At 42.7% G+C, this 16,098-nt stretch overlaps 1 protein-coding gene across 1 annotated transcript in view; it reads left to right on the plus strand.

Moving 5' to 3' along the window:
• The first annotated feature begins 8,755 nt into the window (after positions 1 to 8,755).
• TNFAIP8 (TNF alpha induced protein 8) overlaps positions 8,756 to 16,098 on the plus strand; it is a 128,449-nt gene continuing 121,106 nt past the window's right edge. The window contains exon 1 of the mRNA XM_004042388.5: positions 8,756 to 8,981. Within this exon, the coding sequence (XP_004042436.1) occupies position 8,981 (1 nt within the window). The 5' untranslated portion in view covers positions 8,756 to 8,980. The remainder of the gene's footprint in view (positions 8,982 to 16,098) is intronic.

The following is a 16,098-nucleotide window of genomic DNA, read 5'->3' on the forward strand; positions in this document are numbered from 1 at the left end:
AGATTGCGCCACTGCAGTCCAGCCTGGGTGACAGAGCGAGACTCCATCTAAAAAAAAAAAAAAAAAAAGAATGTGTATATATATATATTTATATAGTTATATATTTTTTATTTTTTATATAAATATATATTTATATAAATTTATAGAAATATATAAAAATATATTTATAAATATTTATATATATTTATAAATATTTATATATATTTGTTTAAAGCAAAAAATAACTTTTTATAGTTATTATATGCATAAATACAAGTAAACTGTATGACAATCATAATACAAAGGGTGTTATTTTTAATATCCTTTATGAAGATGATTGTTATGGTTTGAATTGTGTCCCTGACAAAATTCATATATTGAATCCCTAAACCCCACTGTGACTGTATTTGGAGATAGGCCTTTAAAGAGGTAATTAAGGTTAAATGAGATCCTACAGGTGGGGCCCTAATTCAGTATGACTGATTTCCCTATAAGAACAGAGACTAAAGAGAGAGAGATATTTGATATGTGCATGCACAAACCAAAGACCATGTGAGGATACAGCAAGAAAGTGGTCATCTGCAAGCCAAGGAGAGAGGCCTGTAGAGAAACCAGATGTATTACCTCGATCTTGGACTTCCAGCCTTCAGTACTGTGAGAAAATAAATTTCTGTTGTTTAAGCCACCTGGTCTGTTGTAGTGATCATGTAGTTTTTTAGTTGTGCCAGAACAAACCAAAAGCATTTCCACTGGTCAAATTTACAATAATTTTATCATCAAATGTAATGTTAATTAAATGTTAAACTTTGTATGCTGTGTAACCAACTACTCCCTAATTTAGTGGTTTAAAATAGCAACCATTTGATATTGTAATGTTCCATGGCTTTGTGAGTCAGGAATTCAGAGGACTCATCTGGGTAATTCTGCTGCTCCATGTGGCATCAAGTGGGGTGGCCCAGTAATATTCAGCAGGCAGCATAGCTAGTCTGGAGTGCCAAAGACAGGTTTACTAACACACCTTGGAGGGCATGACCAGAAGTATGGGCTGAGGCAGAACTCTCCCTCTACATGTAGTTTCAGGGCCTTTCCATACTGTCTCTTCAACAGGGTCCAGACATCTTACATTATGGCTTAGGGCTCCAAGAATAAATGTCCCAAGAGATAGTTGAAGATAACAGTCTCTTAAGGTTGGACCTAGAAACTTGCACAATGTCATTTCTATCATATTTTATTGGTCAAAACTTCACAGAGCCCATCCAGCTTTAAGAGAGGAGGCCGTACCCTCCATCTCTGATGGGTAAAAGTGTCAAAGAACTAGTTGTGTCCACTTAAAATCTACCACAGTCCATCCTCTGTCCATAAATTATTTATGTTTCTCTTACATATAAAATAAACTCCCTCCTTATAAAACTCTAGTAGTTTCATCCTACTACATCATCAGGACATTAGGACCAGACTCAAGCCTCAGGATCCCCATTATTTAAATCAGGTCCAAGTATCTATTAGGCTTTTTTTTTTTTTTTGAGACTCAGTCTCGTCGCCCAAGCTGGAGTGCAGTGGCGGGATCTCAGCTTACTGCAACCTTTGCCTCCCGGGTTCAAGCGATTCTCCTATCTCAGCCTCCTGAGTAGCTGGAATTACAGGTGCCCGCTACGCCTGGCTAATTTTTGTATTTTCGTAGAGACGGGGTTTCGCCAAGTTGGCCAGACTGGTGTCGAACTCCTCACCTCAAGTAATCCGCCCACCTTGGCCTCCCAAAGTGCTGGGATTGCAGGCCTAAGCCACTGTGCCCGGCCTCTACTAGGCTTCTTAAATGAGGTTTTAAAAGTATGATACCTTTCATTCTGAAGACCGGTGAACTAAAGAGACAAATTGTGTGCCTCCTACACACCAAGCATACAGTGATGAAACAAAGAAGAGCTCTCTCCCATTCAAAAAGGAGGAAACATTAGAATTACATAGCAGTCCCTGGTCCATAGAGATTCTAAAATTTAGATAGGCACTTGTTGCCAGTTCCTTGAATAACCCTTTTCCCTGGGAGTTACTCTCCACAGATCTTGGCTCCTCCCTCTGGGCTTCCCGCCACCCCATCCCCACTCCCAGTCATTCTTCCTTTTCCATAAAAGTGGACCACGGTTTCAATTGATTAGTCTTCTCAGCCTGATTTCTGGCCATAGAAGTTTGAAGGTTCAAAGGCTTCTTTAAATTTTATGCGGTTCCTGTGTTTTACAGTTCAATCTAGTAAAATTCTTTTTAAAACTTTGTGGATTTCTTATATACTGAATTATAAACCACTCCACTCGACAAAAGCCACACCAGTATTTTTTTTTTCTGAGACAGGCTATTCTTTACCTTGGGCCACCTGTGAGATTGCTGTGGTGTACCACCTTCAGATTCTTAGAAATCCTAGTGTCTCACAGAAAAGGTCTACATGGCACACCCTTAAATCCTTCTGAGATCTTAACAAAGGGAATAACAACTAAAATCTTGGCTATATCATTACTTTGAGATCTTTTTTTTGTGGAGACGGAGTCTCGCTCTGTCACCCAGGCTGGAGTGCAGTGGGCGCGATCTCGGCTGACTGCAAGCTCCAGCCTCCCGGGTTCACGCCATTCTTCTCAGCCTCCCGAGTAGCTGGGACTACAGGCGCCCGCCACCACACCCAGCTGATTTTTTGTATTTTTAGTAGAGACGGGGTTTCACTGTGTCAGCCAGGATGGTCTCGATCTCCTGACCTTGGGATCCGCCCGCCTCGGCCTCCCAAAGTGCTGGGATTACAGGCGTGAGCCACCGTGCCTGGCTGAGATAATTTTTAATCCACAACGATGTTGAATAAATTTTTTAAGTCCAGGAGACCATTGCTATGAAGAGTGAGAACTCATACATGATAGTAAGCAGTATACCAACTCTTTACCCTGAGGATTGGTATTTATAATGAAAGAAGTAAGGCTATTGAAGGAGAACAACATGGAAGTCAAAATCTACTAGGTAAGGGTGCTGTGCTTGAAGCAATACAGGACTAAGATGGGAACTTGTCTTGCTTAAAATCAAGTAGAGCATTCCCAACGTGGACTAGCATTTGGTGAGTAGAGGTATACAAGATAGCTCTGTCAATAGAGCCAGGATTTTAAGCTATATTTATTTATTTTAAAAGGCCTTAAAAGGAGCTGAAAAAGTAAAATTGTGTCTTCAAGAACAAGACAAAACAAAACTGGTCATTGTGGTATTTGGGATAGATTCACATGAGATCTGAGATGATCCAAAAGGAGAAAATAGTTGAGGTGGGGAAGAACCCATGCAGAGAAACCAATGGTGCAATCATAGAAAAATAAGGATTCCGGCTAGAGACAACACTATAATTCCTAAGAATGTCTTAAGGGGTGGCCAATTAGAAACATGCAAAGAACTTGGTTTCATGGGGAATGTGGCTGACCCAATTGGGGACAGTTGTAGATAAAGTCACATTTTGAAGCAGCCTATAGTCTAGCAAGCTTTCTTAGGAAGAGAGATGTGTTTTTGTGCCCATGTTATCATAGGAGGTAAATAATTCTGCTTAAAGAGTGAAAAATACTCTAAAATGGAGGTACAGTCACTAATGATATGTAATAGCCATGAGAGGAGATTGAGGTCTATTAAAGCAATGGGAAAAGATCACTATCTTAAAACCTTGATTCTTATTCTATCCCAGAGTTTCTATTATTTAATAGAAAAAAAACTATACTCTTTATCTCACTCATCTGGTTACTTTGAGGACAAGATAAGATTTTATGATAATCCTCCAAAAATAAATAGGACTTGAAAGATAGAGTTGAAAGAGTGGACAATTAAAGAGTAATTTGGAAGAATGGTGAAATTACAGCCATGCTTTGAATCAGGCGGGTTAACTGGCACATTCCCACAAAGATGTAGTTAAGGCACAAAGGCTACATAAACCTTTATGTGGGCTGCATTTAAGTTGCACATCTTTGCTTCAGTACTTTGCAGCTTGCTGGAAAATGTTAAACCTATCTTTCCCTTTTCTCTTACTTTTGCCCATAGTATCCTCCTCTGCTTGGCGAACTCCAGTTCATCCTTTTAACTCAAATGGATGGAACCTCCTTTGTGAAATCTTCCCCATTTTCCCAGGGAATGTGAGCTACTTCTTTTCTCTCCTCCCAGACTATTTGTGCATACATTTTTTATTGCATGTATCACAGTGCCACACAATTATTTCCTTACACTCAAAAAGAAGATGCTTTCTTCTGAGTAAGCAGAGTAGGGGCTTGGAGCAAAAGAGAAGAGTACACAAGAAAACTGGGTTAGAAGATTTTTTAAAACTTCACAACTTTCTCTGGAGTTAGTTTCCTTACCTTCAGCTGGGCAGAAACAAAAATAGAAGGCATGCACAGAGGTATTTTTGGCATGCAGCTACAGTAACAGCTATCTCTACTTCATGTGATTTATGGAGTTTGGGGGTTTTTGGGTCTGGGAGGATTCATCAATTTAGATGTAGCTACAATTATTTTAGAATACATTTAGCTATTGAGTAATGGACTAGTTATTAGGAGCTTCTAGATTCCGATGTGTTTTATTGGCCCCAAATTAGAAACATGCAAGAGATAGCTTGAAAAGGAAATGACCCAAGTATCTATTGGCCCAAATAAGACAGCAAAGTTAGTTATCTTGCTAATTTCTAAACATCATCACACTATGAAATAAGGCAGAGAGGAAAAAAAGCCCTATTCAATTTCATTAGTAACAAAATGATGAATTGATTTTCAATGCAAAGGACCCCAGGGTTGCAAGTCATATAACTTGAGCATGTCCAGATAAACCAAGTGTTCCCAATTCATGACCCTGGAGCCAACCACAGCAGAATGTAAGTACTCAGATTGAAGAATGGGGATGGAATTAAGAAGTGAGGGGTACTGTGTTTTGCTGCAGTATGGATTTAAGAGCCATGGACCCAGCATCACCTCTTTGCATGACCCAATCAGATCATACCTCCTTGCACTGTTCTGTCTCTCTCACAGTTATCCTCTGCCTATAAACCCTGCCTCCAGACCCCAGCCTGGGGAGACAGATTTGAGCATTGCATCCTATCACCTTGCCAGTCAACTTGCAATAAAGCTTTTTCTTTTTTCAAAAGCCAGTGCCATAGAATTGTTTTCTAAACACATTGGGCGGTGAGCTCACTGATAGGATGCAAGTTGCCTAAGATTTCAGGGGTGCCCCACTCTCCATTCCTGCCCAAAAGTAAACACTGAGACAGTGGTCACTCTGCATTGTTTCTACCATTAGAGTCTCTCGTCTCTTAAGTTTAGATGGTTCTAGAAAGTGGATCATGCTGAGAGAGTGGGACCTCCATGTAGAATTTTAAATTTTGTATTATTTTTTAAATTTTAGCATTTTTATGTTTTGCAGGGGAAGTACTGAAATGAAAGATTGAGGATAAAAGTGAATGAATAGTTAATGGATATGGCCTCTGTAGATAGAAGAAAGTGATCATCGAGGACCCAGAGAACTGCTGAATGAGTTTGCTCTGATCCATTGAGACAAGAAGAAAGGAAGTCAAGATGAATGTGGATGCAGAGAGCATTTTGGGTGGCTGGGGCATGATGTCAAGAAACTTCTCTATTGATGATCTCTAAATTTCCTATGAACTAGGAAGTGAAATCATATATCAAGAGAGTGGGAAAAATGTCTTGAGGACATGGTAAAAAGATTAAACCCCTTCTCCTTCCCATCCATGATGCTGGAGGATATGCAGGCTGCAGGATGGCTTAGTGGAGACTTGAGGTCATAAATGTGTAGTGGTACCAAGTTTCACACTTTTTGGATGTTAAGTAGTCCATATAAAAAATGTGGATGGCTAAAAAGATTTGCCAGGTGGGTACAGGGAAAGGACAATGGGATAAAGGAATAGGGAGGACTAGCAAGGGAGTGACTGATGTGTTGACTCTCGGAGTTAGGCTGGATAGGAAAAGAGGCTGAGTGGAAGAAATGCAAATCTAGATCAGATAAAATAAGATTGTGGGGATCAAGGGTGGGAGGTTGTAGTTGGGGTGTAGAATGTCAGAGATACAGATAATAAAGGTAGAGGTGGCTCTGAGGGTGCTGCTACAGAGTGCAGCCGGGACAAGGGAGACTAAAATCAAGCAATGGTGAAAGTTACTGGGGTTGAGGTTTCAAACACCACGACATCCTGGGTGACTCTCACAGCAATCATGCAGATGGAGCTTCTCCTTCTACCTCACACAGTAGAAGCTAAGTCTCATTAAGGTTTTGTGCTTTGCCAAGAGTCATCCAGCTTACACAAGGCAGTTCCAGTATTAGAATTCTCAATTGATGGTAACAAATATCACTATCCATGGGCATTCAGAGATAGTTTCTGATTATTCGGGGATGGGAGAGGTTGGGTGTCTACAAACCCTTTTAATCCTTTAAATCCTAGTTTAGTTGCATTACTGCAGAACCCAGAGGTATTTAGAAAGTACCTATCTTTGTCCTTCTTTCCACTGAATGACACCATCAACGACTGACCCTGCCAGTCCTGAAACCCTTTAAATCTACCTACATGACTCACCTTCCTTCACTCCCTCCATCCCCTCAATCTCCAGGCTTTTATAAGTCTTGAATGCATATTCTCCTTTCCATCCACATAGTTTAGGCCCTCAGCATCTGTATTAGTTTTGTACTATTGCCATAGCAAATGATCACAAATTTAGGGGTTTAAAATAACACAAATGTATTACTTTACAGTTCTGTAGGCCATAAATCAGTATTAGTCTCACCAGGATACAATTAAGGTGTCAGTAGAGCTCAATCACTTTCTGAAGACTCTAAGGGAGGATCCATTTCCTTGCTCATTTAGGTTATTGGCAGAATTCAGTTTCTGCTGTTGTAGGACTGTGGAAGAAAAACAAGTCTAGACCAGATAAAGAAAGTGATTTTTTTTGGCTGTCAGCTAAGGTCCTTTCCCAGCTCCTGGAGGTTATCCACAGTCCTTGGTTCATGGTTCAGGTTGAGTCCCTCTCACACTTTGAATCTCTTTGACCCACTCTTCTTCCATTTTAGGGGATTCGTGTGATTAGATTGGGCTCACTGAAATAATCCAGGATAATCCCCCATCTCAGTGGCATCAATCTTAATCACACCTGCAAAATTTCTTTATTCTTTGTTTTCCCATGACCGAATGAGAAGGTAACACCTGCAAAAATTCTTTTGCCATGTAAGATAACATATTTACAGGTTCCAGGGATTAAGAAGTGGACCTCTTTCTGTAACTCTACTAATTCTGCCTACTGAAGTATCTCACCCTGACATATTTCAATATTTCCTAAGCAAGTTTCTTGGTTCTGGGATCTTCTATGTTTCCAGATTAAACTTTCTAGAACTACACCTGACATATCTCCTGTGCTTAAAACCCTTCTGGCTTCCTACCAATCAAAGGTCAAATTAATGTTGTTTAGTTTCTATAGGAAAACAGCCCTTGAGTTTGGTCCTGTTTTACTGTTTTAGCTTTATTCCGGCCACCATTCCACTTCTCCTCCATCCTTATTCAGGCTTGAAAAAGTTTACTGTGATTCTTCTTCACTTATAAGCTGCCTTTGAAGGTCCCATTTCTTCTTCCAAACCCAGCTCAGACATCACCTACTCCAGGAAGATCTCCCTGACGCCCTTCCCCAAAGTTATAACCACAGGACAAGGTCCTCTTTTAAAAACCTCCGTACCTTGTGTATGTTTCTATCTTTTGCATTAAACCCAAATGTGTTGTGATTTTGTCTATTTCACCTATCAAGAGTTTACTTTCCTCTCTCCAAGCCAAACTCAGCCATTTCCCAAACGTGTAACTTTCTTTGGGAAGGCTATTTACTTCACGATGTCTCCCTTTCCCTTTGTAAAACAGGGATAGCGACAGGATCTATATCATAGATTGTTATGAGGAGTAGAACGGTGACCTACACATATTAAGTTTTACTAGTATTATTAATATTCCCAGCCCTCTGCGCCCCGCTGCCATGTAGTAGGTGCTTAATGGATGTTTATTGTATGGATGGATTCATCGTACTCCCACCAAGGTCCCTCGCCCTTGAAAATGGCTACCCCGGGCCAGGGCTCCTCAACAGACTGAAGATCCAGATCCTACTCCATCCTGGCGGTCTCGGGTGGCCCCTGAGGAGGGCAAGCCTTCCGCTCCACAGGCAAGGACAGTCACAGCTAAGTCCGCGGGGGGCGGCAGAGAGCGAGGGCTTTCCAGGAGCCAATGAGTCTTTAACTCCAGGAGGAAGCCCTGCATTCTCCGCAAATGGAAACCAGGAATCGGGAGCGCGTCAGCTATCGTAGGGTAGACTTAAGGCCCGCAGAAAATTAAAAGCAAAAGAGCAGGCGGAATTTAGGGGCTTTCACGGATCATCATCATAATAGTCAATGATGGCAGCAGACACTAACATTCACGCGTTCTTGTTAAGTGCAAGGCACAGTGCAAATGTGTATGGCCCCATTTAACCATCTCAACACACTACGAGGTTGGCGTCTCATTTTTACAACGGAAGAAACTGAGAGGCTCAGGAATACCGTATCCTATGCATATCTCTCAAGCGGGTCCTGTTCTCCAGCGCCCAGCGATCTGGGCCTCGCGGTCCGAGTCCGGCTCCAGGGCCGCCGCCCAGCCCTTCTCCGCATTCTCCTGCGCCTGGGCCACTTCCGACCCCTGCTGTCCCGTCCCCTAGCTCCTCCTCACCCACTCCGCCCCGCCATGCCCCGCCCCAGCCGCTCGGCTCCTCCTTCCCTGCACGCTCCGCCCCCGACCTCCCGGCTCCTCCCCGGCCTGCCCGCCACACCCCTGGTCCCTCCTGCAAGTTCCGCCCCGGCCTCTGCCTCCTTTTCTCCCGCCGGCTCTAACCCGCGCTTGGCTAAGGTCCGCGGGAACCCGTGAGCCACCGAGAGAGTAGAGAACTCGGCGCCGCCAAACAGCCCAGCTCGCGCCTCAGCGTCCCGGCGCCGTCGCGCCACTCCTCCGAGTAAGTGGCTCCTGGGCGCGCCCGTCCCGCGCACACTCCCGCGCGCCTCTCCCGCCGCTGGGCTGCGGGCTGCTCTCGGGGAGCGCCTCCGGCTCAGAGAGTTTCTGAAGCGAGTGTGAGTGAGTGTGAGTGGGTGCGTTTGAACAACTTGTTTAGGTGGGTGTGCGTACGAGTGTGTGCAGGAGCGCACAGCCTCGGAAACTCCCCGTAATTTTACTCAGTTCCAGTGCCGCACTGAGGATCCAAGACCCCTTTTAGGAACCCTTACCTATTCAGGGCGACCTCTTAACCACCCCCTGCCGTGAGCCTCATTCCTTCCCTCCCTTTGTAACTGGGTTCCCGCTATTTGTCACGTTCTCCTGTAACCGCACATACTGGCGAAAGCACTGCCCGGGTTATCAGGGTGCCCCAGATTGCAGAGTGAGATGCTGGCCTGAGATTGTAATCCAACCTTGCACTGTAAAATGGGCAGAGACCAGAGCCCTGCTTTGAGATCATTCGGTGGAGACTTCCTTTGAGGAAGAAAATGTGTGTGTGTGTATGTGTGTGTGTGTACATGACTGCATATGTGGCACTGGAGCCCTCAGCACCTGCTGCAAAGACACCTGATGAGCGCCCAGGCTCCACGGACTCCTCGCGACTGATAGGCACGTTCAAGACCAGGCTGACCCAACAGGCTTAGGCACCTTGAATATGTTTATTGCTTCAGTGACACTGTATTTCTAAACCAACAGATTTTCGAAAACACAGAAGCTCTATGTAGAAAAAGTAGTATCCCTAGAGGAACCATGGAAGGAATCAAACAGTAGTTCAGTGCCCAGTGTTGAAACAAGAAAATCCTTGGATTGCTTAAGACTGATAATTCCATCCATACATAATTATTTTTATGGGGGGAGGTGGGGGTCAGTACTCCCTCAATGCAGGACATATTTCTACATTTAAAAAGTTAATTGGAAGCTTTGCTATCATAACAGCAGTATTGTACAAATAGTTTCTTCATCTATAAAATGATTACCTGGTTGCTGGGGTCCTATCTAATTTTAATAGTCTCTCTGAGTTCTACATTTCAGTTTATTCTTGCTACTTTCTTGCTATGAAAGTAAAATATTCTCCTACTTCCTTGATAATAATCCATTTAAGAAATGTTCAAAATCACATTCTGAGTAGAAATTATTCTTTGAGGGTAAGGATAACAAAGCTGTGTGGCCAAAGGAAATAACCAAAAAGGGTAGGCTTTAAGAAGCCATTGTGCATTGGCACATGAAAGGTAAGAGTTGATAAATCACTGTAAGTGCTGCTTATCGCAGCCGATATTTTTATCCTGGTTTGAATCCTGTATTACACAGAAGTGTTTCCACACTGTTTTAACTAAGGAAACATTATACTTTGCAGTGTAAACATATGACTCCATCTCTCTTTAAGGAAAGAAATAATTATCACGTTTAATTAAATACTTAGACACGTTTATTGCCACCGTCTAATTAGATCTGTCATGAGGAGTTAAGTCAGCAAGCTATGGTTGTTGTTGTTTTTAGAGACAGGGTCTTGCTATGTTGTCCAAGGTGGTCTTGAACTCCTGGGCTCAAGTGATCCTCCTGCCTCAGCCTCCTGAGTAACTGGGACTACAGGGGCCCACAAGTAATTGTTAATATTCTAGCTAGTAACACAATTTGCTTTTTTGCAGATTTTTTGGATGCCTTTTCTCCTCCATACACATTAATTGCCTCCGGCATTCACTGCCCATCTTTTGAGTTTTTACTTGTAATCTGAGTAAATAAAGTTTAGGGAAGTAGACTACCACCTACTCCTCTGTAAAATATGAATCCCTTAGATATTGAATGTGTTGTGTTAAGCTCTTTGGATTGACATATGTACACTTTATAAACCATTATATTAATCTAGATTATGTGATGATTTAAGAATTATTAATAAATCAGTGAATAAAACAAGGTTCTACCAAAAGCATAGTGATCCTGCACAAATGGGCCTTTTAAACACTTTCTTTAAGGGCAACTTTTACTCCGTGTACCTTTTGTTCCAGTGTGTTTAAACTCACCAAGAAGAGTTGGTGTGAGTTGAGAAATCTCATGTTTGTTGTCTCTTAATTTTCTATTTCAGACTATATTGCTAGACATAGTCTTTGTTTACGTGTTGAGCTGTCGTGAGGACAGGCTGTCCTGGGATCCTAAACAGAATAGCAGAAACCTGGGGGTGAACACACTGCAAAGGCCAGGAACAGAGTATTCTATGAGGCCGGTTCTTTGCAATTCTCATTCTGTTGAAATGGAGGAAAGGGTGTGTGGAGAGGAATGATTGCATCCAAACAGTACTAATTAGGAAATGCTGAGTTGGGGGAGGAGTGGATTTCTATGTGACTTACGGCTTGGAGAACTTCAAAGAGGTGATCTTTAAAGTTGAGTCTGCCACAGTGCCAGGCAATGCAGAGGTCTCATATTTAATTGATCCAATTAATCCTCTTCTGCAGGAGATAGCCCAATGTGGTAGTAACACCCTTCCTGGAGATTTCGTTCATTCTCAGAATTGAGCTTTGATCTACATCATGTAGAATGGTCCATTCCTCACTCCCTCCATTTATGTGTGATAGCAGTTGAAGGGGCTGAACATGGGATAACCTCCAGGAGACAGGGGAGAAGCAGTGATGATAAATAAGGGCCACCTGCTTTTTCACAGAGGGGAAGGGCATAGGGGCTATTAGTACAATTCCAGTGCCAGGGACATTGACTTTGGCAATGGCGACATGCACAGGGGCCAATCTGGATAACAAAGTGGACAATTTTCCCTGCTTTGGCATTCTCAGGGATCTCTGGCTCTGATACAGAAGTTAAGGGAAGGAATTGTGTGGTGCCAGATTAACTTTTATCACCTCACCCCTCCTCACACTGCCCACATCCTGCATTTAATACCAAATGCACACAGCAAGAACTCAACAAACACTGAAAAGGCCCTCGTAACACCCAACCTTTATGTTTCCCTCTGGCTAAGAATTTTCTTCCCATACTCTTGTCTCTGGTTTTGATGACTGTGGCCCTGGAGTCTGAGCCAACTGCAGTTTCTAGGCTTCTATACTTCAGTTGTGCTGCCCAGTAGCTGAAAATGAATAATTTGTAGAGGGTAAAAAACAAAAACAGAGAACCATGTTGCAAAATGTGAAGGAGGTCAGTTCATTTTTAGCCTACATTTTGGCCTGAAGAGGAGGAAATGAGCTACAAGTGGAGGGTAGATAATTCTAGAATAGCAGAGCCAAGGGGTATCTTGGAAACCACCTGGTCTATGGCCTTACACCATATGGTTGCTATTCCTCAACTTTGGAGGTGTCCACCTCCTTAAGTCCAGCTTGCAGGAGGAGAGCACCATTCATTCACACAGCAGGCATTTATTGAGCTCCTGCTATGTGCCTGGTACAGCACACCCTTCTCATGTTTACATGAAATCCTTGGGATTTGAGAAGGCAGGTAACTTGCGTAAAGATGTCTGTTGACAAGAAGGAGTCCCTGAAGGTAAGTTGCTAGTGGCAAAAATGGGTTTGGAATTCTGTTGTGTTTCACAAGGACAGTAGAATGATATTCAAAATATTTGTCTTTCTCAACAATAAGAAACTCAAAAGAAGCACATTTCTGCCAACATCTGTTTCAAATAACCAGTGGTATTACTGAAACAAACCTGATTCCATAGGATATTGTTTTACATCAGACGTAAGTTACCTGAGAATTGTTTGAAAATGTCACAGGCTCAGCAATAATCAAATAATACCCAGCCCATCCTTTTAGAGAGCAGTTGTTTTTTCTCTGGAAGCAAGTGTTTATGGTTCAGAACTAAGGTAGCTGAGGTTCAGAACCAGCTGCAAAGCTGGGTGTGTGCCGAAAAGGTTGTTTTCCTAGGCTTGCCCTTTTCCGTATAGGACAAGGGGGATTAAAAACCAACATGGTGATGTTTCTGTCAAGGTGACGGGGGGCTAGGTGTACAGATCTTTTCCACTAAAAACAAGGGTTGCAGGGAGGTGGTCACAGGAATGAGGCTCCAGGCTAACTCGTAAACACCTCTGGGTTAGTTTCTTTAATAACAGAGAATGGAATTAAGTTCAAAATTCTACTTGTAGTTTCCTTAAACATTGGGAATAAAGATGACTTTAGTCAAGAAGTAGTTGGTCCAAATGCCTTTGCTGGAATCAGCAGCTCATGTCTCAGCCCCTGCTGGCTGTGTGGCTTTGGACAATCTACTTAGCTCTCTGAGCCTGTTTCTTCACCAGAGTAAAAACTGGGGACAGTATTCACATTATAGGATTGTTGTGCAGATTAAGCCAGATGTTCCTCTCCTGTGTCAGTGTGCAGAAGGCACCTATTAAGTGGAGGACTTAGTTAGATTGGCCAAATAGGTCTCATTCCAGTAAGTGTTAGTACTGAGCCACAGTGGAGTAGAGAGGGAAAGTAGTAACTTGTGTCATATGTGATTTTAGCATGAATTCTTTTTTCCTTTAACAATGCCAGAGGAGCCCAGAGAATGGGGTGAATGTAGCACAACTTCAATGATTGCCAGCTGCGGGGTCACATGATTATATAAGGGAAATGTCGCCGCTGCTGCTAAAGATAAGTGAGCCAGAGCAGGGCATTTGAGTTTTATGTGCCTGAGAACGAAGAAGAGCCATGGTACCCATTAAGCTTCTCTGCATGAGGGAAGCTTTCAAAAGACCTATTACAGTTAAATTGTGAGCAGTGGGTTGGCCTTTCACAACTCCCATGTTTAAAACAGGTAGTGAATGAAACCAGATTATTTAAGACAGACAGCTGCCCTTGGTGTTGCAAAGGGAATCGGGCTGGCATGTCTTCAGGGGAAGTTGCGTGAGGTCCAGGAGGCCCAGGGCAGGGACCGCATCTGCAGGATTAGGCACCGGAGCAAGGTCTTTTGGGAACACAGTACTCAGCAAGGCACACAGTAGACTCTTGGATATTTTAAAGGAGCCAAAAAGTAAGCAACAGCTCACTCTGTCAATACCCTCTCTAAGCCTGGCTCTTACTCCTTCAACCCAAATTCATTTAGCTCAAGCCTTCCTCATTCCCAGCTCTTATTTATTACTCTTATTTATCATTTGTTTAACAAAATGAGGTTCTTTGTTTGTTTGTTTGGTTTTACAACATGGCTGTCAACATAAATAGGGGAGACAGAGATTGTGGTGTGTGCTATGTAGACCTAACTACACTCATCTTTCCTGTCCTGAGCTCTCTTCTGACTGTGTTCAGACCCTCACACACATGCAGACACGAAAAAAATGCCAGTCTTCTGAGAAAAAAATGCATGGACAGTGTTGGCAACAGTGCAAGTTTCAGAACAAACTTTGGTCGCGTAAATCTTTGGGAAGTAAGTCCAGTACCTCATTCCATCATTCTGTGGTCAGGAAACTACTCTTTTATTTTTCCTTCTTCACTCTTTAAAGGGTTGAGATTGTTTTCTGGAAAATGGCAGGTGTTTGGTTAAATACTGTTTTGCTACACTTGAAGGGCAGAGCAGTCTCCTCACTTAGTGATGGAATTCCTTTTGCCTTGAGGCAGAATTAGGCTGCTAGTGACTCATGAGGTATACCTGGAAGAGGTGAGTGAACTCAGGCCTTCCCAACATCCGGTGATGACCTCTGTTTGCACACACGTAGCCACTTTGCTCCTTTGCTTTTATGACCTGGAATGACTGATAGTGCCTGAAGGAACAGGCTGCTATTACTTTTCAAGGTAAGAGACCCTGTGTAAATAGGGAGCCTCCTGAGGAAGCAAGGATTCCCTGCCCTGTGTACCTGTGGTGCTTATCACCTCCCTGGCAGGGAAGCTCTGCCCAGGTGGGGTAGTTTGAGAACATCATTATCTGGGCAGCTACAAAAGTGATACACCAAATGCAACTTTGAACTTATCCAGTGTGCTGTGTTTTAGGGCTCATCTGGGACTATAGCTCTGAACCTGACTGTTAAGTCAGAATCACCAGTGAAGCTTGATGCAAATTGAGAACCCCTAGCCTGGGAGACTTATGTGACTCATTTTCCTGTCTTGTTCTAGAAAGAAGCTTATTCAGGCAGCAGCTAGCTGTAGGGATTTTTTTTTAATTTTTTTTTTTTTGGCAGTGGAAAGAGCTCTTGAAAGTACAGAGTGGCTTTAAAGTTTAAAGATTAAAATGAACACAACATGTAAAATAAACACAACATATAAAATGAACACCTATGTACCCATCTTAAGAAATAACAAAGTTGTTTTTATAGGTCTTCACTGGGTGGAAAAATATTAACAAGCAACCAGGTCAAGAACAAAAAATAACAACCAAAACAATTAGTGGTGTCCCACAAATAGATCCAGAAATTGAAGGCCATGAAACTGAGACATTGGAGAGTCTGCCCAGTGTTCATTAGTTGAAAATCTAGACTTGAGTCACCAACAATGCTGACATCATAAATCCAGTATGCCGGCTGACTTAAGGATAACTCAGGTGGTTTGTAGATACTGAACTGGGATGGGCATCCTTATTTCAACAGCGGTGCATGTTTGGAAGAGCCCGGACCCAACTCAGGACTCGGAGTTGCCAAGCGGACCGTTTTCCCTAACCCAGGCCTGTTTCCTGTCCTGAGGTCCTGGTACCTCCAGGAATCTATTCTGTTCTCAGAGTGTCCCTCTCATTTTGTAATGGTAGAAAACGAGAAAATGAAAAACAGACCATTTTTTTCTTTGAAGCCATGTTCTGTAACTTCCTCCCTCTTCTTTTGCATTTTGGGTTTTGCCAGTACTTGAGACTTCCCTTTTTCTGAATTTTAGTCAGTTTTTAATTTATCATTCTAATAGGGGCCATGGAAATTATGAATAATAAAGGTCTGCTACTGATCATAACATAGTATTAATTTTAGTAGAATGACAGCTTTTTTTTTCCCCTCTAGATTTAAATATTTGAACAGAGAATAACAGGTATGAAACGACTAATTCATGTCTGGCCTCTGCCTTCCTCTGTAGTCAGCCATCCCCCAGGTTTGCTGCCCTGGAGTTGAGCACACCAGGGCCTTTCAGCCTTACCATTAGGGAAATGAGGCAGATAGAGGAGGTTGGGCAGTGACTTGTGGAGACAGATGGCAGGG

This window comes from Gorilla gorilla, chromosome 4, assembly GCF_029281585.2.
Source record: "Gorilla gorilla gorilla isolate KB3781 chromosome 4, NHGRI_mGorGor1-v2.1_pri, whole genome shotgun sequence".
Lineage (NCBI taxonomy): Eukaryota > Metazoa > Chordata > Mammalia > Primates > Hominidae > Gorilla > Gorilla gorilla.